The 22,648-nt window shown below is 52.0% G+C and overlaps 1 protein-coding gene and 1 long non-coding RNA gene across 8 annotated transcripts; one reads left to right on the top strand and one right to left on the bottom strand.

Annotated features, from left to right (window-relative positions):
* Nucleotides 1-802: 802 nt before the first annotated feature.
* On the bottom strand, nucleotides 803-10,600 carry LOC134486214 (uncharacterized). Of its 7 annotated transcripts, none has more exons than XR_015684889.1 (3): nucleotides 9,875-10,227; nucleotides 2,329-2,589; nucleotides 803-1,801 (listed from the first exon to the last, which is right to left on the bottom strand). It is a non-coding gene; the product is annotated as an uncharacterized LOC134486214 (long non-coding RNA). The 7 variants fall into 7 exon arrangements; XR_015684893.1 differs by lacking the exon at nucleotides 9,875-10,227 and adding an exon at nucleotides 10,478-10,600 and having other exon boundaries at nucleotides 805-1,801; XR_015684891.1 differs by having other exon boundaries at nucleotides 805-1,801; nucleotides 7,850-10,205.
* Nucleotides 8,659-16,839, top strand: Gata5 (GATA binding protein 5). The gene is given in 6 exon segments (NM_001024316.1): nucleotides 8,659-9,500; nucleotides 10,851-11,026; nucleotides 14,727-14,852; nucleotides 15,303-15,390; nucleotides 15,655-15,779; nucleotides 16,110-16,839. Coding segments are annotated over 6 exon segments (1,215 nt in total). The 5' UTR covers nucleotides 8,659-8,956; the 3' UTR covers nucleotides 16,266-16,839.
* The last annotated feature ends 5,809 nt before the right edge of the window (nucleotides 16,840-22,648 follow it).

Raw genomic sequence — 22,648 nt, 5'->3', positions numbered from 1 at the left:
GGGGCTCTCTGCTCCCAAGGAATTTTCTCTGGAATGTGGAACTTTATTTGGTCCCCTGCCTGCCAACCCCTGGGCCTGTCGGCATAGGAACGCCTATATAGAGACTTCAGTGTCAAGATACGTCAATGTCAAGTCATCAATAGACCCTCCAAGCCCCTGCTCACCGGGGAAAACCCAACCTTTCTCCCCTCAGCAGGGCCCCAGAACATTCAAAGTATGGGTGCCTAGGGTGGAGAAGGAGGTATTTTCCAAGTTGCGTTTCACATATACATGTATGATAGGTATACACAAAAGTACGTGTGTGCCTGTGAACGTACAGGGGGCTGCATTCAGGGGAGCCTGGGCATGTGTGTGGGCATGTGGATGTTCATGCACAAGTAGCTCACACAGGTGAGTATGCGTGCCCATGAGGGAAGGTGAGCACAAGTATGTATGTATTCCCATAGGTGCTGCACAGGCTCAGCTCGGGATCCTCCCCCCACCACACCCTACACCTGTGCATAGAACTGCTCAGCTCTTGAGAGCTCAGGCAGAAAGTGAAGCCACAAGAGGGCTTAGGATACCTCTCACCGAGTGTCAAGGACAAATGTTTCCCTCTCTGTTCAGGCTGGCAGGCCAGTGTGCATGGCAAACCCTGGCTCAAGCTTGTGCTCTCTCTCTCTCTCTTTCTCTCTCTCTCTCTCTCTCTCTCTCTCTCTCTCTCTCTCTCTCTTTCTCTCTCTCTCTCTCTCTCTCTCATTATGTGCTTCGTGTGACTTTTACAATGTCTACAGTCAAACCATATAAGAACACTCCTTCCCCTCATCTCTCTTACCAAGGTATTCACACACTGTTTATTGTAAAAGAAATATATATACATATATACACATATAATATATGCATAGATGTCATAGTCATGTGTGCATAAACACAGACATTCCCTCATGAGCATACATGCTCATTTACATGAGCTGCTTGTGCATATACATTCACATGCCCACACACATATATGCCCAGACTCACATGAATGCACACACACACACACTCACACACACATTCTCAGTCACACACTCACACACACACACACATTCTCAGTCACACTCACACACACACACATTCTCAGTCACATACTCACACACACTTTGTCACACACACATTCTCAGTCACACACTCACACTCTCACACACACACACATTCTCAGTCACACTCACACACACACACACATTCTCAGTCACATACTCACACACACTTTGTCACACACATTCTCAGTCACATACACACTCTTACACACACACTCTTTCTCACACACACACACACAGACGCATTCTCAGTCACATTCTCACACTCTCACACTTACACTCACACACTCAGTTAAAATGAGAATCAAGGCAGGCGTCAGTCCTCCAGCCAATCAATCATCCTTCTTCTATCTAGACTACTTGGCGCTTCTGAAACCTTTTAACTTCCTTGGGTTCACATCCCAAATCTCTACCAACAGGAGTTGGTTGATGGCTTCTGACACTTCCGGAGTCAGTACACTAAGCAGACACAACCAAAATACGATAAACTCCTGCTCCTGGCCCTGGGGACTGTGGTCTTGAGGGACAGGAGTTGGTGGGCCGTCCTCCTACACAGACATGGAGTAAAGCAATGAGGCTCCCTACAGACACCATGGAGCCTCCTTAAAGCACCCAGAAGTTCTGTCTTGGTCCAGTGTAACTTCAGTCCGGAGCCTGAGCCCCTCTGTGGAATTCTTCAGCGGGGGAGGGGAGCGGGAGGTGATCAGAAGGCTGCAGCTTCCTCAGCTCCTTCACAGATAAAACTAAAAGCAGAGAAAAGAGGGAGAGAGGGAGGGGAGGAAGGGGATGGAAAGACATTTTTACAGATAAGAGAAGTCTGAAGTACCCTGCATACTATGTGGCTAGCACCGTTCTGAGCTCTGCCCATTGCCTGGCTGCACTCAAATCTGTATCCCTTCTCCCCTCCCCCAAGCCAAACCAGCTCCAGGTCCATCCGAAGTAAACCCGCCCGGAAGACTTAGTAAGGTCGGGAAGTGGAGGAGTAGGCTTGAGTACTTTCCACCAGGAGCAACCTGACACAATTCGCATAGGCTGCCTTGCCACAGCCTGGTCATGCCCAACCCAGCCCTGCATAAGCCAGCACAGGCCAGCTGATCACCCCAGACACCTGAAAGTAAAAGCAAGAATCAAATCCATTTACATTATAAGTTATCGACAGCTCATTCGAGGATTCAAGGGTACTCACCAGCCCTCTTTGCATTCCTGGCATAGTCTTGGGCACCCAGCAAAACCCCCAAATGTGCAATTCAATCACCATGCTGTGCCTTACCTAAATTCTGGCCAATCCTGCTCTGAGAATTCTGTAGCTGCCACAGACCTCAGTCTCTGGGTGTTGGCATGCCATGTTTCCCAGCGTTCTGCATCATGCAGTCCACCCAGAGCTGTGGGCAGCTCTAGGGGAAGCTTCTGAGTACACAGCAACCAAGAACAGCTCTCCGTCTCCCCCTGGCCTCTCCCATCTTGGCTCCCAAGCTCTAAAGATGGTCCAGATGGCATATTATGGAAGACACTTCTTCACCGGCCCGGGAACCTAGTGGGAAATGAGTTTTAAATGTTTTAAATGACACAGCACACCACTCTCCTTTCATGGGTCCTGGGCCGGATAGATTCTGGGGGAGGGTCCATCCCATTCTAGGTCACCCTAATGCTCACCAGAAGATTCAGCCATGAAAATCCTTAGCTTCCCTTGTGGACCTCAGTAAAGCTCTACAGAGAAGATAGCAGAGCTGCCCCTTCACTCACGGTCAACCTTGAGGGTCAAGGTGAGGCCAGCTGGATTCCGCAGCATCCAAATCTCTCAGTTGTGTCTAACCTTGTTTCCAGTCTAACCCACCAAAAAGTTCACTCACTGACATCACACCCAGTGCTAGGATGCAGGATGCTTGCAGGTGGAACCTGTTGTCCCCTGCCCCACATTGCCACTCAGCCTTAGGGTGTCCTTCCTATGTGCACAGACTATTTGTCTACTGAGGGGTGTCACTAAACATCTGCTTGTACATTCAGGGCAGGGCCTGGCTAATTATTGATAATATATGTTTGCTGTTTGGTTTTTGAGACAGTGATTCAGGCTGGCTTTGAACTCCTGGTCTTCCTGCTTCTACTTCCAACACGCCAGGATTGTAGAAGTTTGGTGTTTTAGAGTGGGTTCCACAATCCCTCAGCCTCCTTAGCACTTAATCTTTCACAGTCCAACTGGAACATACTGCACAGATACCAAACCCCTCCTACTTTATTTGTCTGTCTGTCTGTCTGTCTGTCTGTCTGTCTGTCTATTTGTGTTTTTCAAACAAGCCCTAGCTTTCCTGGACTGGCCTCAAAGTCAGAGATCTGCCAGCCTCTCCCTCCTGAGTGCAAGGATTAAAAGTGAGCACCGCCACCACCACCACCACCACCACCACCACCACTACCACCACCACCACCACCGCTGCCCCACTTCCCTCCTACTTTTTTTTTACCCAATGGCAAGCCAAGATTCCCCTGGCTGGCAGGACGGCATCAGCGTCAGGCTGGTTGATAACTCACTTCCTCCCAGCCTGGATGAGGTCACTCTCCACGGGCTAATTCTCAACTGAGAGCCATGAGTCCAGCAGCCTTGTTCATCCTCACTCCAGCTCTTGGCTTAGGGGAATCAGAGACTCCTGCCCTGATTTGTCTTCTCCCGCGATGGGACAGGTCTACCCATCCCGTTCCCTCTGTCCCTGGGCGGCCTGTCTCAAAGCCACCCTGTCCTGCATCAGGACATTTGCTACTTCTTCAATCCATCCAGACACAGACTCGCCTTGAGGTTGTCTAGTGGTCTGGTGCAGTAGCCTGCCATGCTGAAGGCTGAGCATGTCAGGAAGGGCTTTGGAAGCGGATCCAGTTACACATGGGATCCAGGACCCCTGAACTCTGCCTTCGTTCCTGCACCCTTCTTTTCCCTGGCCGGCTCACGCTCCACCAGGTCATCTACAGTGCAAGCTGCTTTCTGTTTGCAGGAGTTGGTGGCCACTGTCACTGGCAATGGGACCCTCCCACACAGCCCGTGGATGCTGGGGGCTGCATGCTCCTTCTTTATCTAAGGGACAGGGAGCCTACTCAGCCCCATGGATTTGGAACCTGTAGAGTTGGCAGGCAGTGGTATGGATCAGTGTCTGTGGAGCAGAGCAGAGAGCAACCTCTGCCTGGTTGTATCCCTGAGACTTCTAGCCTCAGTTTTCTCATCTGGAAAGGGGGCATGAAAACTTCCCATCTCGCTAGAATGCCGAAGGCGTTAAAAACAAGGCAACTCCCCCTGTGAAGACAGGCACGTGAGATCACCGAGGAAATAATGTCTTGACGGTCATAGTGACAAAAGCAGCTGCAGGCTTAGAGAGACCCAGACAGAGGGACACTGCAGGTGACACCTTGCTCTGAAGATTCTGTTACAGCTCTGGGCACAGACAGATGGCACTGGCCTGAGAGACAGGGATCCTACACTGTTTCCAGAGGCTGAGCTTAAACACACCTTTGAGAGGAATGAATACATGCTGTGTGCCCAGACACAGCAAATCCAGCATCTCCAGATCCAGCACCCCAGCCTCCCCTGCCTCTCCCAGTTATTAGCATACACCCATCAGCCTTCCTTCACCTCAGTTTGCACAACTTGAAGGAGCCCTAGAATCCTGCTCTGTAGACCCAGAGGGAGGGCAAGTTTCTGAGAGGGGTCAACAGTAAGCCACACTGCCCCAACAAGGACACAAAGAAGTCAGGACAAGGAGCTGAAGAAAGTAGTGGGGAGTGGGAAGCTGGCTTTTCCCACCTACCTAAGAAGTGGGGGGCTGGGGAGGTGGCTCAGCAGTTAAGAGCACTGACTGCTCTTCCAGAGATCCTGAGTTCAGTTCCCAGCAACCACATGGTGGCTCACAACCATCTGTAATGGGATCTGATGCCCTTTTCTGGTGTGTCTGAAGACAGCTACACTGTACTTATATAGAATAAATAAATAAATCTTTTTTTAAGTGGGTAAAGTATAGCCCTGCATACTGGAGACCTCCCTGAACGCCCCCCGGGCTATCATAGGAGGCAAAGGAAGTCCCCAGGCCTTTTCTGAGCTCTCACAGAGAAAGGCAAGAGTAATGGCAGCCCTAGGGGTCCCCTATGTTGGATTAAGGCCACCTCTGTCTGCACTCAAAGCCCAGTGGTCAGCAGCGTGCCCATGAGTACAGGGAAGATGTGTGCGCACATGGGGCTCCACCTGGAGGAAATCATTAAATGGTCCCCTGTCCTAGGTTGTTCTCACCAAATGTAAGAGCAAACACAGCCAACAGTGTGATGCATACCCCAGACGCCTAAGGACAGGACAGGGTCCCCCTAGGGAGTCAGTCTAGAGGCCCTGACGCCCCCTTATCCCCCTGAACAATAGGATTGTTTTCTTTTCCTTCGATAAATGTGTCTGCATTAACAGTTCCCAAGCTCTGTGGTGGGGAGGGGTTGGCTGTTGGGCAAGTGACAGCTGGAAATGAAACACAGATCCTGTCAGGCTGGCAGGAGGTCCCCTTCCTCCAACTTGGCCCCTCAGGCTCTCATGGTCACAATGCCCTCTTAATCGGGGGATCATGGATTAAACTCAATTCCCTTTGGTCACAGAGTAACCGACATGCCAAGCCTCTCATCACTCTAAGAGAATATGGGGTCCTAATCGCCAAGAGCTGTCCTTTTCTCCTTACCTGGCTCAGTCAGGTCGGCCTGCTGGGCCAGGGAATCCTGAAAGGCTGGCTGAGTGTCTCTATAGCTAGTAAAGACAGAAGCTCCCACATGCCTACCTGCCCTACTGTTTGGCCCTTGGCTCTCTGGGGCCAGGTCCTGCTCATCCACCCACCTGACCCTGTCTCTACCCAGAGCCTGTTAAGGGTCTGCCATGTGCACACCTCAAGCCACTGTGAGAGGTAAGTGCTATTACCACACAAAGGAAAAGTCGCTCCCTGTAAAGTCTTGCAGCAGCAAAGCTGAGTCCCCTGCAGAGTCTGGCTGCTTCCTGTCCAAGGTGCTCTATCCTGCTTTCCTTGAAGCTGACTTTGGGACTCGGAGTCTGCTGAGGGGTCTGACGGGAACACATAGCAATCTGTCCACAGAATGCTCAAAATGAGCCACAGGGAGTAAGGTGGACCCTGAGGGATGTGTAGGAGTTCGATGAATAGTGAAGAGAGAAAACTCTCTTCTGGTCAGGGAATAGCAATGAGAAAGTCCTGTGGTCAGAGAAACAGCTACAGGCCTGGTGGTTCAGGCGTTGGTTCCATCCTGGAACTGGCAAGCAGGACCGTGGCATCAGAGCTGACCTCTGAGGGAGAGAGGGATAACCCTAGCTAGAAGAACCCAGGGTTTGTGGTTTGATCTGAGACTCCCCCTTCTTTGCCTCAAGCAGATGGGTCCTGCTAAAGGGTCAGATATTGTCATAGCCAGTGTCCCATCACTGTGAGGCAACCAAGGACACCCTGCAGCCTCTTCTGTCCCTGCTCTCTGAACAGATGAGCCTACTTCCCTGTCTAGACAGTAGCAGGTGACTAAAGACCTGGGCACCCACAGGACTGTCCTCTGTGGGACCACGCCTCCAAGAGGCTGAGGAGGGTGGATCTCCTCCACTTTCTCATATCTACAGAGGCCAGGAGTCCCTCCTAAATCCTTCACCTGTCTGAGTCAGCATGTTGAGTTACTAGTTGTGTGGCTTTGGGTAAGTTAGCTTTGTCCCTCTGTGTGTAAGCAGGAATAACTCCGCCTGCCTCATTAAGACTGAAGAAATGATTAAATAAGTCACAGAACAAAACCCAGCACCTGTGTCATGTGGTTCTTTCCTCCTCGTGGACTTTACTGAGTTTATCCCTCCCCAAAAGCTCAAGTTCTTCTAGGTCCGTCCCTGCAGGACCCTAGGTCTAATTCTCTTTTTTTTTTTTTTTCTTTTTTCTGGAGCTGGGGACTGAACCCAGGGCCTTCTGCTTGCTAGGCAAGCGCTCTACCACTGAACTAAATCCCCAACCCCTAGGTCTAATACTCTTATCTGGGGAGAAGAGGATTCAGTCCCCAGCAAGTAAGTCTCACTTTTCATCCTGGACTTGGTGGAGTGCAGGGAAAAATCTTCCCATTTCGTTTAAACCTAATCAGGAGGAGGCTGCTGTGCTGTGCTGTGCTGTGCTGTGCTGTGCTGTGCTGTGCTGTGCTGTGCTGTGCTGTTCAATGGTCAGTACCAACAGCACCCAGCACACTCCCAAGATGGGCGCCGGGATGTCCTTCCTGCTCCAGGGCACTTTGCAAAGAGGAAGAACTGCACAGTGGAGGCCTGAAGGGTTCTGATGAGAAGGGATGTCAAGACTGGAGATTCAAGTACTGAGCACCCCACAGAAAGGAGAGCCATGAAGTCAGTCCTGGAAGCATCAACCAAGAGCCCTGGCTCAGTCCCCACCTCAAGGAGGGAGGAAAAGGAGAGGCCAGGAGAATGCAGTGGGAGGTAATTTGAAGCAGAAAGCACTGGCAAGCTCCCCTTCCCAGGACTACCCCAAGCCAGCTTCTGATCTGCACCTCCATGGCTCAGATTCTGGAGCCTGTGTCAGGGCAGTCTGTACCACCCCCAGGCCCAGGATGCTCCCCTCACTTCCACTGGTGACTCACTAGACTCCACATACTGAAGAGAGCAGGTTAGGTGGACACCAGTGTGCAGGCGATGCTCCAACTCCTTTCTGACTAGTTAACTAATCCCGCGCTGAGCAGCAGAAACACTGGACACTGACTCCAAGGTTAGTGCCTGTGTTTCCCTTATCAGGAGCTCCCGCCTCACCCACCCCTGGGCCAGCGTGAGCCCTCCGGGGTTGTTGGACCTTCTTCTCTCCTTCTGGAACTCCCGGTGAGCCGGAGGACAGAAGTCACAACAAAACTGAACTGGGTGCTCTAGCACCAGCCTCCTGGGAGTTTTCAGTACCCGAAAGAGACTCTTGTCAAGTTCCTCAGCCTGTGAAAGATGCGGGACTTGGAGTCTACCAGTCTTCTGTTATGGCCTTAGGAACTTTATCACTCCAGCTGGTGCTGGAGTCCCTCCCGAGTGGTACTGCTTGTTCAAACACTGTAGGGTTCCTGGTGGACTTCGAGTCATTGCTGATGAACAAAACACCCAGTAATAGCGGCCTGAGCCTTGTGGTTCCCATCGATGCTAGATGCCCTCGTAGGTTCGGGAGTATAAGCACATCAAGCACGGACCAACACGGTTCCAGCGCCTTGTGTCCCCAGGTTCAGTGGGGCCTCAGCCACAGGACACTAAATCAGCTTTGGGCGGGAGTTCGGAATAGACGTGGGGCAAGGACTGGCCCCCGTGACTGTAACAACAAAGTTCAAGACTGTTCAGAGCGGCTGCTCTCCCAGGACTGTGAGCGCGCTCAGCCTCCTCCCACCCTCTGCGTTTGTCCGGGCCCGGTGCGCTGTGGTCTCAGAGCCCGACCGCGGAGCCTATTCGTGTCACGTGGCACCCGGCCGGAGCCCCGGCGCTGACCCTGAGTGGAGGGAGGGACCGACTTGAAGAGGGAAGGGGCGGCTCGGCGGGGGCGGGGCAGCCCAAGTTCCCGGGATTCCCAGCAGAGCAGCGCTGTGGGGACCCAGTCTACAACCCACTGGTCACCCGCCCTGGGCCAGCGCCGCGCTTTCCTGTGAGGGTTTTGGCCGGTGATCCCTGCTCGAAGCAAGGACCGTGTTCCTGGGGTCCTGCGCCTCATCTAACCTCTCGTTCCACCCGGAGAACCCCGGGACCTGTGCCGGTGAACCGACTCAGAAAAGTGGAGTGTGCAAGCCGAGCAGCAGCACCTGCCCACGGCGAGCGCAATAGCTGATGGAGGGGGCCCAGTGATCCTGCCCTAGACGCCTGTCTTTCTTCTCTGCAGGTCAAGCTCGCTCAGGGAAAAATGTACCAGAGCTTGGCGCTGGCCCAGAGCCCCGGCCAGGGTACCTACGCCGATTCTGGACCCTTTCTGCATTCTTCGGGAGCCGGTTCCCCGGTGTTCGTGGCACCCACTCGCGTGCCCTCCATGCTGCCGTACCTGCCTTCGTGTGAGCCGGGCTCGCAGCCTCCCGCGCTCGCCGCGCACTCTAGCTGGACGCAAGCGGTTTCCGCTGAATCCTCAGCCTTCGGCTCCGGAAGCCCGCACCCGCCAGCCACACACCCACCGGGAGCCACCGCCTTCCCGTTCGCTCACAGCCCCTCGGGGTCGGGCAGCGGCGGCAGCGCGGGAGTCCGGGACGGCGCCGCCTTCCAGAGCGCCCTGCTGGCTCGCGAACAGTATCCGACTGCGCTCGGGAGGCCCATGAGCGCCTCGTACCCCACAACCTACCCAGCATACGTGAGTCCCGACGTAGCCCCTTCGTGGACCTCTGGACCCTTCGACAGCAGCATCCTGCACGGTCTGCAAGGTCGCCCTGGTGGCCTCCCTGGCCGCAGGACCACCTTCGGTGAGTACCGGGCTGGGGCTGCCCGGTGAACCTGGCTCTAAAACTAAGGCGCGCAGCAATAAACCCGCGCGCTACGAAATGCGAAAACCTGAAATGCGCTCTTCTTCAGCCTAGTCCGATCAGCCTGCTAGGTTCCCTGCTAGGACACAGGAACGTTCATAAAACACAAACGATTAAGAAAAACAAAAAACAAAAAACAAAAACCACTCGCTACAGAATTCTTTTTACAGCGCAATAGTAAGAGAATAATATATTTCTGATTTTTACCCGACCAAACCCAAAAAAAGCATTCTGGGTTATGTCGATTAGGCTTTCACGAGAAGTTTTGAAAATTGTTTTTGGTTTTAAGACAGGGTGTCATTATGAAGACCCACCTAGTTCCAAGCTTAACAGCAATCCTCCTGCTTCAGCCTTCCAAAGTGTTGAGCTTACAGGCCTGTGCCGGGGCTGAAAATGACTTATAAAGCTCAAAATAGCGATTATTTTATCTAGTCACCACAGCCATCTCATTCTGCAACACTGGCATTCCATCTTGAGAGTCCTATACCTCCCGAGAACATAGATCCCGAGGTTGTTAAGCAAGGAATCGTTCATCTGGGTTTCTGAGTATTTTTGAAGAACAGACACAGCAAAGAGGGCCAACCTCCATTTGCAGTCTCCGGGCCTTGACTAGGCCATCCCTCTGAGAATCAAGCTTGGCGCCCTGATTCATAGCCTCAGTCTAGTCTCAAGGTGACCTGGTACACTTAGATAGACAAGGGCAGGCCCCGTGCCTGGTACCCACCTCCAGCCAGTAGATTGATTTCCCCCCTGCCCTGAGCCAATGTCCCACTGCTTGCATATGTGTGGTCCCTGATACCCCTGTGTCTTCTCTTCTGAGGGATTACAGTGCTTGATCCCACAACAAAGCTGACAGTAGGCCCTTGTAGAATCTCAAATCTCCGTCCCCCAATCCTCTGACCTTGAGGCCCACTCACTTTTACACTGGAGATCCTCCAGAGAGAAGGGGGTGATGGGGAAGGAGGGAAATAAGGCTCTGTTATCCATTTCCCGCTGCCTGCTTCCAAAGCATATTAAAAACACAAAGACTGGAGTGGAACCTAGTGGACAAAGGGACCATCTCAGGTGTCTGCCTTAAGGTTTGGTTTACACTCCTGCCTTATAAAAGCAGCCCTACCTAACAAATTTCACTGAAAATGAAATACGGCTAAGTATATAAATAAGTAAATACATTGCTCATTAAATGAGTACGTTCGAGACACTATAAAAGGAGGCCGCCGAGTGCAGCAGAAGCCCTCAGGCATCCTGGTGGGGCGGAGGCCCCAGTCCTTAAGCTTCTTGTCCCCACAGTACCTGACTTCTTGGAGGAGTTCCCTGGTGAGGGCCGGGAGTGTGTCAACTGTGGAGCCCTGTCTACACCACTGTGGCGCAGGGATGGCACCGGACACTATCTATGCAACGCCTGTGGCCTCTATCACAAGATGAATGGGGTCAACCGACCGCTAGTGAGGCCCCAGAAGCGTCTGGTGAGTGTGGCAGGGAGAGGACCAGGGCCACAAAGGGGATAAAAGGACTAGCTGGCTCCTACTAGCTGGTTTCTGGGTTCCTGAAGGATGGGTTAAGGATTGAAGCACAGGCACTGTAGGCTGCCCAGGGCTCCTGGTTGGGCCAGGCCAATTCATCTCCTCCTGGAGTTTGAAAAATATCCAGGGAACCATAAGGATCTGGGCAAGGAGTCTCGATAGGAACCTGGCTCAGGTCTCACAACCCACTGCAACATTGTAACCTTACAGCCCATTGCAGATTACTTGGTACTTAACAGACAAGATATGTTTCAAAGCCACTTGCTACACAGTCACAGGATGTCTCAGAGTCAGTTTTGAGAGTGAGTCTGACCTAGATACATATAATACACAAATACAACTCCTAGATACAGATTCTGTGGGATTCTGAGGGCTCAATCTTGCAGTAGGACTGTGTTGTTGGTAATAGTGGGTGGCAACCTAGTCCTGAGTATTAGAGGCCTGAAGGTGACCCAGCACAGATAAGGCTGAGGTGCTTTCATGGTGGTGTTGTGAGTCTAAATGAGAAGATCTTTGGATGTGTGTCCTTGGGAAACCCTTTCTGCCTGTGCTTCCAGTCTCTAGGAAACCAGACTTCTGCCCTTTGCCTAGCTCGCTGGCTACATCTTGTTTTCACTTTTGGTTCTTTCTGGTGCATGGCAGCACAGGTTTTGGGGATATCAGGGCACAAGAAATTACTGAGGCAGGAGGTAGCTTTGCTCTATCATCTCACAAGCCAACCTTCAAGTTCAAGTTTAAAAGTGTTTGGGTTTGAGTTGGCAGCTTATGTTCTTGCTATGGAGGCTATAATGTGTTTGTGGGTCTCAGACCTGGACAAGAATCTAATTCTGAGTACCAGGCCCTCTTGTCTAAAGGTGGAACCCCTCATAAGTGTCAACATCTCTGCCTAGGAGCAGACTTCTTATCCTTCAAGTTTCAGAAGGTCCCATACCTATAGCAGGTGGTGCCTGAGGATTGGGTCCAGCCTGATGGGTGTGTTGAAGGTGGTTCTGAGTGCACAAACTTGGAGCTGTACATGCTCAGTGTTGTGGACATGAGGGGTCCTGAGACAGGAACAACCTTGTAAGCTCCAAGAGGAGGTAGGATGCAAGAAGGGGCCTTAGGAAAGCAATGTTGGTCTTCCTCTGAACTGGGGCTTGGGATCTGCAGGCCCATTCTGCCCAATACTTGACTTCTTACCATCTGAGGGGCCACCTCAGTAGCCTCTGTGCCCTCTGTGAGCTGCCCAGACTGGTGTCTATGACATTCACTAGTGAGAAAACCATGGAGACACAGCCCAATCATGGAGGACCGAGTCCCAAGCCTCAGAGTACAGTCTCCTCAGCAGACCTGCCCTGTCCTTTGACTCTGTCCACTCTCCTCTGTGCCAGCCTCTGTGCTGGACGCTCAGACACAGTGATAAACAAAGAAGAATCAGGCAAGAGGCCCTGTCTGCTCTGGGATAGAGGGATGGGGCCCTATCCCCAATTCTACTCTTGTCACCACTCATACCTCCATCTCAGTTTCCTTTCAGCAGACAAGAGACAGCCTTAGACCTAATCTGCTGTGTCTCCTACAGGAGAGGGTCCACTTGGAACCTTTCGAGCCTTGGCCTATCCCCAAGGCTCCAGTTGGCTCTCTCAACTAATCTTAGATTCTGGACACCGAGGAAGCCACTTTGCAACACTGTGTATTGCAGCTTACATTTTCCAAACAGCCTCCCTGCCTACATGACTTGCCCTCCAAGCAGGGCTCCAGCCACCTTCCCTATGTGTCCACCTTGGCAGGGCTGCCTTTGCGCTCCAAGGCTGGTGTATTTGGAGGTCCCCAGTGCATGGACCCTGGCACTCAGTGCGGCTCTCCTTCAGGTGAGCAGCCATTGAAGACGAACATCTCTTGACAAAAAAAAAAAAAAAAAAAAAAAAAGTGCATCCAGGAAGGGCAGCCTGTTGACCAGGCTGATGGCACAAACAGGGAAGGAGGACAGGTGGAGGCTGAGAGTTGAGGGGTATGAGGTGGCATTGGGGTGTAGCAAATGGGCATGTGCCAAAATGCTCAACAGAGAGAGATGGTTCTGCCCACCTGGATCCTCAATTTCCTGTGGTCCCCTGACATGTCTGAGCTTCTGTTTCCCTAGTATGCCATGAATGACAGTCGTGAAGTCTGAGGGAAGGGCAAGCACTTCTCAGGTTGTTGTTTTCCTACATTTCTAATTTCATAGAGGTAACAGATAATCACTATCAAGATTCCAACATGGTTTCTGGACTTTTCTCTTGCACTTCCGGGCATGTGAACTTCCCGGTGCTACTTTCATCCTGTGTATGGTCTGCACATAGGACACACACTTTTACTTCTTACCCACCATGTCTCAGAAGGTTCCCAGAGTTCCTAGCTGGTTCGTGGAAGAAAAGAGGCCAGAAGACAGGGCTCCCTGAGTCTAAAGGTCCATCAGGAACTGGCAGCTGCAAAATGCCAGGCACCTAGTTAAGTGTGACTTCCAGATGAACATGGATATCTTACTAGTCATATTTCAAGTACTAGCGAGGACACTCTTTTGCCTGATAGTCTAGAGCTGTAGTTGAATTCTCAGCCCTGAACCATAAAAAGGATGGATGGGACTGGGGGTCAGGTGTACTGTCCAAGAGGTACTGTCCAAAGTGGGGACAGAATAATACAATCTGATTATGAGGAAGTAGTGTCACAGCAAGGCTGGGCTGGGGAGTTCAGGAAGGGCTTAGGGTCCAGGTGTTCAGAGGAAGCTTTCACTACTAGGGAAAAGATCCCATCACACACTGATCTGTGAGCATTGCAGGAAAAGTTCAGACCTCAGGCAGCTCAGGCGACATTGAGCTTGGTGAAGACAGTTGGGCTCTCGGGAAGATTCCCCATTCCTTACTTCCCACCAACTTCATTAGTTAGGCCCAGATTCCTGTGCCCAGCTTCCTCTCTAGCTCAGGGCCTAAGTTTCCCCAAACACAGGAAAGTCTGGGGTCTCTGGTGGGATTCAAGTGTGTGAGATCAGGGGACTCTAGGCAATGAGCACAGTGAGGGTGACACATGACAGATAGGACCCTATGCCCTCTACTCAATACTCTGTGGGTACTGGGGTTGCTGTGGGACGTGGAGGGTGTTGTCAGTGTGTGCTCTGAGCCTCTTGGAAGACAGGTACCTGTGCAAGGGAACCAGCAGGATCCTGAGAGTTAACCTTTCGGCCTGACCTCCTCAGGAGTCTGTGGCCTTCCAGGTGCTGATCCCCCACAGAGATGCTGGATTAGATCAATCTGACTGTTGGTCAACAATCAATAACTGTATTTCTACACTAGGCCTTCCTGGGCTCAGAACCCCACAACTAGACCCTGAAAGGTCTGTTATATCTCAGAGATGGGAAATGCCCAGAGGTGAAGATATTGGTCCTGGGACCAGAAGGCTGAAAAGTCAAAGCTTTGTGGAGCAAAAGACATGGTGTCCTGACAGATAGGTCCATGGCAGGCCTCAAGCCTTCAGCCCCCAAGCATCTCACCTAACCAGAATAGCCTGTAACCTGGCAGCTGATAATGCTGAATCTAATTTCCATCCATTCCGTTAGCTGTCGTTTACTGCACCAGAGGCCCCCAAGTCCAGAGTCCCTAATTTCTGGGCTCACCCCAGCTTACTTGCTCCGCAGTCCTCATCCCGTCGATCTGGCCTCTGCTGTTCCAACTGCCACACTGCTACCACCACCCTCTGGAGGCGCAACGCAGAGGGGGAACCAGTGTGCAACGCCTGTGGCCTCTACATGAAGCTCCATGGGGTGAGTGGTGGCGGGGAGGGGGGTGGCTACCTCTATCTAGAGACACATGGTTGCCCTTCCTCCCCAGTGAGACAGAACGGCCCTTGACCCCTGACTTGAACATGTACTGGGAGTGTTAGACGTGGGTTGACTGTCTGCAAACCCACTCCTCTGGGAGTCCAAGCTGGTGCCTCCACGTCTACTATACCGACAGGTCCACCGAGGCTCAGGGATTTCCAGCCTAGGATAGATGTTGGATCTTGCTCTCTGCACTCCGCCCCTGCCTCTCAGCTCCCAGGCAGATGGGATAGCACCCAAGAGTGGAGCTGACTCAACAGGCCTGTACCTGCAGTTCAGCCCAGCATCTGAGAGGGGACTGGCTCTCCAGGGTAGATCGGAAAGCTGACTGTGCAAGGGCCCAGGGGTGAGCAGGGACAGGGAGCAGCCACCTACCCTTGCTATCCCTGCCAGGTGCCAAGGCCACTGGCGATGAAAAAGGAGAGTATCCAGACAAGAAAACGGAAGCCGAAGAACCCTGCCAAAATCAAGGGCTCCTCGGGTAAGCAGGAAGCCAGGAGGGACAACTCCCAGGCCTCCAAGTCTCAGTCTAACCCAGGTCCTGACGGTGTCCTTAGCTTTGCTGCAGGAGGGGTGCATAGGCAGACGTGGGGAGGCTGAAGCTATACCTGACCCTCCAGCAGTCAGGGCTGTATGACTCTAAGAAATCTCTGAATCTCTCTGGACAAGGACGGAAGAATGGGCCACATGGCAGGAAATACGGTCTAATGTTGCACCTTCTATAAATGTTCTCCCCTTCCCTCAGGATCCACAGCCAACAGCACAGCCTCTTCTCCCACTCTCCTCAACACCGAGAGCTCAGCCACCACTTTGAAGGCAGAGTCCAGTCTGGCATCTCCAGGGTGTGCTGGACCCACTATCACCTCCCAGGTAAGGAGGATGAGACAGGGGTTGCAAGAGATAGATCCTCACACTTCTCTGGAGAACCTTGACTCTTCACCAACTCCAATCCCATCAGAACCCTCCAAGAACTCTCCCAGAGCCTCACCATCCACATAGCCCTCAACCACCAATATGGTGGCCTCTTCCCCAGAACTGTATGTGGCATGGTCCAGGGCCCTTCGGGTCTCGCTAGTCCTGCTCCTCAGAGGACTTTGTGTTCATTCTAGGCTGAGGGGGCCTTGGAGCAAATCAACCTATGCCATGCCTCCCAGTCCCGAGACATGGTAGCTTCCATACTCTGTCCTATTCCCCCTGCAGGCCTCCAGCCCAGCGGACGAATCCCTGGCCTCCAGCCATTTGGAGTTCAAGTTCGAACCTGAAGACTTTGTCTTCACCTCCTCGTCCCTGAGCCCCCAGGCTGGTCTCAGTGGGGTCCTACGTCAGGAGGCCTGGTGTGCCCTGGCCTTGGCCTAGGTGCTCAGGAAACTGTTACCACAGTGTATCTCAGGAACAGAAGTTAGTTCCTGAACCAGCAGCCCCAGAGGTCCCTCACCACTGTGCTGGGGAAACTTTTCTGTGCCAATTGCCTAGAGAAAAAAGCAGGCTGGTGGACGAAGGGTTGGAGCCTCGGCTAGGGTAGTAATGGACTCCCCAGGCCCCTCGTGGACCTCTCTGCAGCCAAGATGACTGGAGATACCCACCAATTACTTGAATTCAGCTCTTGACATCGATGGTCAAAATTTAAAGTTTGTAGCAGCTGGCAACGGTTCACAGCATCCCACAGTAAAATCCGATCCAAGTGAAACAAACATAGTCCGGGCAGGCAATAAGAAACAGGGCCTCTGGGCCCTCGAGGTCTTCATTTCTCATGTTTGACTGTGCACAGCTTGCTTATGGACGCAGGACTGCCAGAGACCAGTGTACAGGTTGAGCACTGTACCAGGGCACTGCCCCAAGGCAAACGCATCCCTCCAGCCGTCTTCACAGACTTCTGTATTTATTTGTATGTTGGTTTGGGGCCAGGTAGTAAAGGGCCTTTTTCTGTCAATCCGTGTACTAAGACATTTGCCGGTGGGCAGACCCACACAGATACACTGTTGGAATTGGGTGACATGTGGCCTTGTGGCTTGGCCCAGCCATCATCCCAGCAGTTGGCAACACAGCCCTATTGTCAGTTGGTGGTGACTCTGCCCAGGGCCTGCAGGTCAGTTCTATGGCCCTGGTGTAGGAAGGTGACAGGCAGCGGAAGGCAGAGGTGTTCTGTAGGCCACAGGTCTTATCTCCTTTGGCTGCTTCCTGGCCTTTCCAGGCTTCCACTTCCTGGTGAGGAAACCAAGAAGCAAGGGAGTCAAGGGGTCATCCAACCATGAAGGCCACCTCTAACCTGTCTCCTGTGTGGACCCTCGGTCCCTCCATCCAGTTCAGCTGGATCTTGATTAGAAGGAAAGCAAGGGGCAGTAGCCTGCAGCATTTGCAGGCACCACAGGGACAAAGGCAAGACATGATCCTGTCACTAGCTCCGAGCAGGCAAACCTCACCACCCATGCGTCTGTGGAAGGCAAAGCCAGCTGCCTGGGTGTCTGTCATCACATCCCAGATACCGGGGTAAGGAGAGGGAGGGGATTGAGACCCAGACACAGGCAGTACCGTGTGAATATCTCCAAGCACCCACACCCCAAGTGTGTAGATGCAGACCAGACCACAACAGCCGCATGAGGCTGTGCACAAGGTCCCAGCAACATGTTCTCACCGCAGTGCTCTTCCTAGGAGCTTCATTTGTCCTAGCCTCAGTTTCCCCTTCTGTGATGAGAGAGGTGTCTGTGATCACATGCACCTTTGAGGTGGTACAGGGCACTTACCAACCAAGGGAGGTTTCCTGGAGACAGTCACAGTTCAAGGCACAAGGCAGGTGGCATTTTCTTGTATGTCGAAGAAGGGAAATCAGGAGAGAGGCTCATAGACATGAGATCCCTTCCACGTCGGTTTCTCTGCCTCTCTTTCCTTCCTTCCTTCCTTCCTTCCTTCCTTCCTTCCGTCCATCTGTCTGTCTTTCTTTCTTTTGTTTGTTTTGTTCTGTTTTTTGTTTTTTGAGACAGGGTCTTACTATGTAGCTCTGGCTATCCTGGAACTCATTATGTAGACCAGGCTGACCTCAAATTCATAGAGACCTGCCTGCCTTTGCCTCCTGAGTGCTGGGATTAAAGGCATGAGCCACCACACCTGGCTTCCTTTTGCTTTTTCATTTTTTAATTTATTTTATCTGTATGAGTGCTTTGCCTGCCTGCGTGCGTGCGTGTGTGTGTGTGTGTGTGTGTGTGTGTTCACATGCACGCCTGGTGCCTTGGAATCCCCTAGCACTGGAGTTGCAGGTGATTGGGAACCATCTAGTGAGTGCTGAGAACTGAACGGATCATCTGAAGAAACAACAAGTAGTCCTAACCACTGAGCCATTTCTCCAGCTCCCTAATTCTGTTTCTTTTTTTTTTTTTTTTTTTTCTATTTTTTGGAGCCGGGGACCGAACCCAGGGCCTTGTGCTTGCTAGGCAAGCACTCTACCACTGAGCTAAATCCCCAGCCCCCCTAATTCTGTTTTTTAACTAAGGACTAACGTGAAGAAGGCTGTAGGTCCATCGCTGGGCATGGTTTCTGCTGCTAAATTTGAGCGTCCTCCTCTTCAATAGGAAGCCAGTGAACCAAGTCCTTAATGTAGCTACCAAGAACCCTGCCACTGCCCTTCCTCCCACCTCCCATCCCCATCCTGCCCGCTGGTCATAAACCACCAGATGAGCTGTACACTCACTCAAGCCAGAGCAACTGGGGGGCTTATCTGAACAGCAAGAGGGAAAAGGAAGGCCCTGTTGTTTGCTGCCTATATAGTATGTTCCGTCTCCATCACCCCAGACTCTGAAGCAGAAGAGGCCACAATACACCAAGTCTGTCCCTTCCAGAAAAAAATATTTTCTGGGCCCCCATGATTTGTCCTGAGCGGCCCAAGAAAGGAAGGAAGAAGAGGAGCACATGGGGCAGAGATGGGGAGACCAGGGTCCCGTCCATCGGAGTTTCTTGCCAGAACTGATGGGCAGAGCCCTCCAGCCACGGCTCTGCCTCACGGCTGGAGCACAGCGGACAGGCTCTCCTCCTCTACTCTGGGGTCTTCTGCAGCTTGTGTTCCTGCGTTCTCTGTAGAAGCAGGGTGACACTGACCCCGAGATGCTTCAGGACAGAGCGTCGGCCACCAGACCCTGAGAGCTGTCCTACACCAGGAAGCCAAACGCCGATTGTACTGCCTCGGCATTGAATTGAGACCTAAGCCTGAAGGGTACAGCCCAAATAAGGACTGAGAGTTTCTCAGGCTAAAAAGGGTCAGCCTGTCAGAAAGTGGAGCAGATTCTCCCAGGTGTTCACCCGAAAGCCCAGGGTCTCCGAAAGGAAAGCTTAGGGGAGGAAGCAAGTAGAGGGCAGTAGCTTCCTGTTTGACCAAGTAAGGGCATCTCTTAGAACAGACCACTTGCTACTGTCAGCAGCAACGTGTGGATCTCATCAAAAGATTGAAGGGGCCATATTGCAGAAGGGGCACTGACCATCCACAAGGCCCTTGCGGCTGTCCTCTACAACAGCCCTGTGGATGGTTCTAGGGGCTCGGGCAGCATTCCCTAAGGTAAGGTAAGTGGCCCGAGTGGACCATGAGAGCTGGCGCTCCGTGTTTCGTCAGACATGGGCCTACAGCGGGGAGGCCCTCAGAGTCCCTCTAGTGCCTCTAAAAATAGGCCTGAGACAGCAGTAGGGGAAAGGCTCCAGACCTCTGTGGGCCCCAGCTCAGGTAGGGACACCAGCTAGCAGTGAGACTCAAAAATGTCCTCACCTCCAGTTCCACCCTGGGGTAGCTCAGAGTGTGTCACATCTCACATTGCCCTCTGTCAATGCCAAACAGCCAACCAGAACAGGCCTATCCCATGCATGGACCGTGACCCAAGGAACTAAATCCCTACTATGCCCCCTTCGTTCCCTGTCTACAGGATGAAGAGAGGCCAAAGAGACTTAGTTTCCTGGAGCCACCAGGCTTTGGGCAGGGCAGTTGTGATGCCTGAATTTCCTACACAAGCACTTGGGTTGGGGCTGACCCTGGCCTCAAAGGGGAGGGGGCTGACTAAGCCCTTCATGAATAGCCCCCTCCCCTCCGGGCCCCGCACGCCCGCCAAAGTGTTGACATGGACGGCTCCAGCCGTCTTATTTATTATCTGATAAAGCAAGCTCAGGCACCACTGGTGGACAGCGTCTGGCCGCTCTGAGCTGACCAGCATGGGGGAGGAGGAAGGCGGTACTGACAGAGGCAGGGGCCCCAGCCTCACCCTAGGGTAGGCCTCCACCCAGAACTCTGGGACAGTCCACATCTTCTCCTCCCCCACCATTGGCCATCTGGAAAGGATCTCCCTGCCTGTCATACGCACCTGAGCCTGTGCCCACTTCTGCAAAACTCTGCTGCCTCTGGTTCCCAAATCTTCTAGCTGAGACCTTCCTAGTCGCGTGCCCAGCACCCAATTACTGTTGCTGCCTATCCTCCACACCCTGCGTTTGGCCTGGAGCTCAGACTTTCCATGATGCAGGTTCAGGCCTGCTTCTCTGCCTCCAAATACTACTCCTTCAAGACTCAACTCTGCAGTGATGACTAGGCCCCAGGAACCCATCCCCCCTCCCTCCATTCCAGGGCCACACTATTGACCAGGCCCCAGGAACAACCCCCCTCCATTCCGAGCTCCCCTCTGCAAGCAGCTGCATTTACTCTCAGGTACAGGGGACACTTGCCAGCATCCAAATGCTTCTAAATCTTTGCTTCACCACCCCACCCCAAACCCTGACTCTAACGCCCTTCCTGACTCTTGTGTGTCTAACCAGTAACATGGGTACTCCCACCTCCTCCCCCAGTACTTTTGGGAAGAAGTAAGAAAGCAGGATCTGTAGAGTCCTGTCACCCTACTTGGAGGTCAAGTTCCCCAGCCAGCTCCAGAGGCCTTTTGTAGACCAATTAGCATAATCATAATACACGTGTGTGTGTATTTATGGGCCTGGGCATTGCAACGTAAGGTGATAATCTCCCCTTTTGCTGTGGACAAGGCCCCATGAGACTACCTCCCATTAGGAAATGCTGCCTCTGGGTCTACAACAGACAGATCCATCACCTGTCATCCCAAAGCTGTCTTTGGGCAGGGGGAACATGGTAGATATCCAAGAAGAGGGAATCTGATAATTACTAGAGGGACTGTGTATAGCTGAGCCCTTAAAAATGAGACTTCCAAAGCTGGGCACATGCATTTAGTCCCAGCACTTGAGAGACAGAGGCAGGCGGATCTTTGTGAGTTCGAGGCCAGGCTGGTCTGAAGACATGGCAGCACAGAGAAACCCTGTTTGAAAATCAAAACAAACAAACAAACAAAAACTCAAAAAAAAAAAACAAAAATTATTATTAGGTTGTAATGTTTTTTTCTTTTTTTTTTTTTTCTCTCATACATTATGTTCTGACTGCAGTTCCTCTCCCTCCATTCCTCTCAGTCCTTACCTCTATGTCCCTTCTCTCCCAGGTCCTCTCTTCCTTTGTTTCCCTTTGGAAAAAAAAAAAAAAAAAGAGCAGGCTTCCCAGGGTTATCCACCAAACACAGCATAATAAGTTACAATAAGACCAGGCACAAACATTCATATCAAGGCTGGGTGAGGCAACCCAGGAGGAGGAAAAGGGTCCCAACAGCAGGCAAAAGAGTCAGAAACACACCCCACTCCCACTGTCAGGAGTCCCACAAGACACCAAACTACACAACTATAACGTATATGCAGAGGACCCAGCTCAGACCCATCAGGGTCCATGTTTGTTGCTTCTGTCTCTGTGACCCCTGTGAGCCCTGCTTCTGTCTCTGTGGCCCCTGTGAGCCCTGCTTACTTGGTTCTGTGGGTTGTGTTCTTGTGATGTCCTCAACCCCTCTGACTCCTACTTCCCCCTCTCCTTTGGGGTTCTCCTGGCTCTGCCTAATATCTGACTGGTTTGGCTATGAACTTCTGCATCTGTTCCCAACAGTTGCCAGATGTCGCCCCTAGAACCAGGGTTTTCAAGAGTTCTTAGAAACACAAAGGTGGGGCTGGAGAGATGGCTCAGCGGTTAAGAGCACAGACTGCTCTTCCAGAGGTCCTGAGTTCAAATGCAAGCAACCACATGGTGGCTCACAACCATCTGTAATGGGATCCGATGCCCTCTTCTGGTGTGTCTGAAGACAGCAGTGGTGTACTCATATACATAAAATAAAATAAATTTAAAAAAAAAAAAGAAAGAAACACAAAGGTTTGGGTAAGCTCTCCTACAAAGAAGATAGGCCAAATTTCAACCCATATGTAAAGTATGACCACCACAGAAAATATGTAATTATTCTTTGTGTGTGCATGTACTGTACACGAGCTATAAATACAGTATATGCATGGATATGTGTCCACATGGCAGCCAGAGATTGACATCAAGTGTCTGGTTGGTTGATTGATTGATTGATTGATTGATTGATTGATTGATTGAAAATGTTCTCACTGGGTTGGGGATTTAGCTCAGTGGTAGAGCGCTTGCCTAGCAAGCACAAGGCCCTGGGTTCGGTTCCCAGCTCCAAAAAAAAGAAAAAAAAAAAAGAAAAGGTTCTCACTGTGTAGCCGTAGCTCGCCTGGAACTCGCTCTGTAGACCAGAGTGGCCTCAAACTCACAGAGATCCTCTGCCTCTGAGGTGCTGGGATTAAAGGTGTGCACCATCACACATGACCATTCTTGTTTTTTCATATAGGCTCTTTCGGTGTACCTGCCACTCATCAATTCGGATAGGCTGACTGGCCAA

Source organism: Rattus norvegicus, chromosome 3 (assembly GCF_021556685.1).
Source record: "Rattus norvegicus strain SHRSP/BbbUtx chromosome 3, alternate assembly SHRSP_T2T, whole genome shotgun sequence".
NCBI classification, from domain to species: Eukaryota; Metazoa; Chordata; class Mammalia; order Rodentia; family Muridae; genus Rattus; species Rattus norvegicus.
The sequence above is the reverse complement of the archived record's forward strand: the minus strand, read 5'-3'. Positions and strand labels throughout refer to the sequence as shown.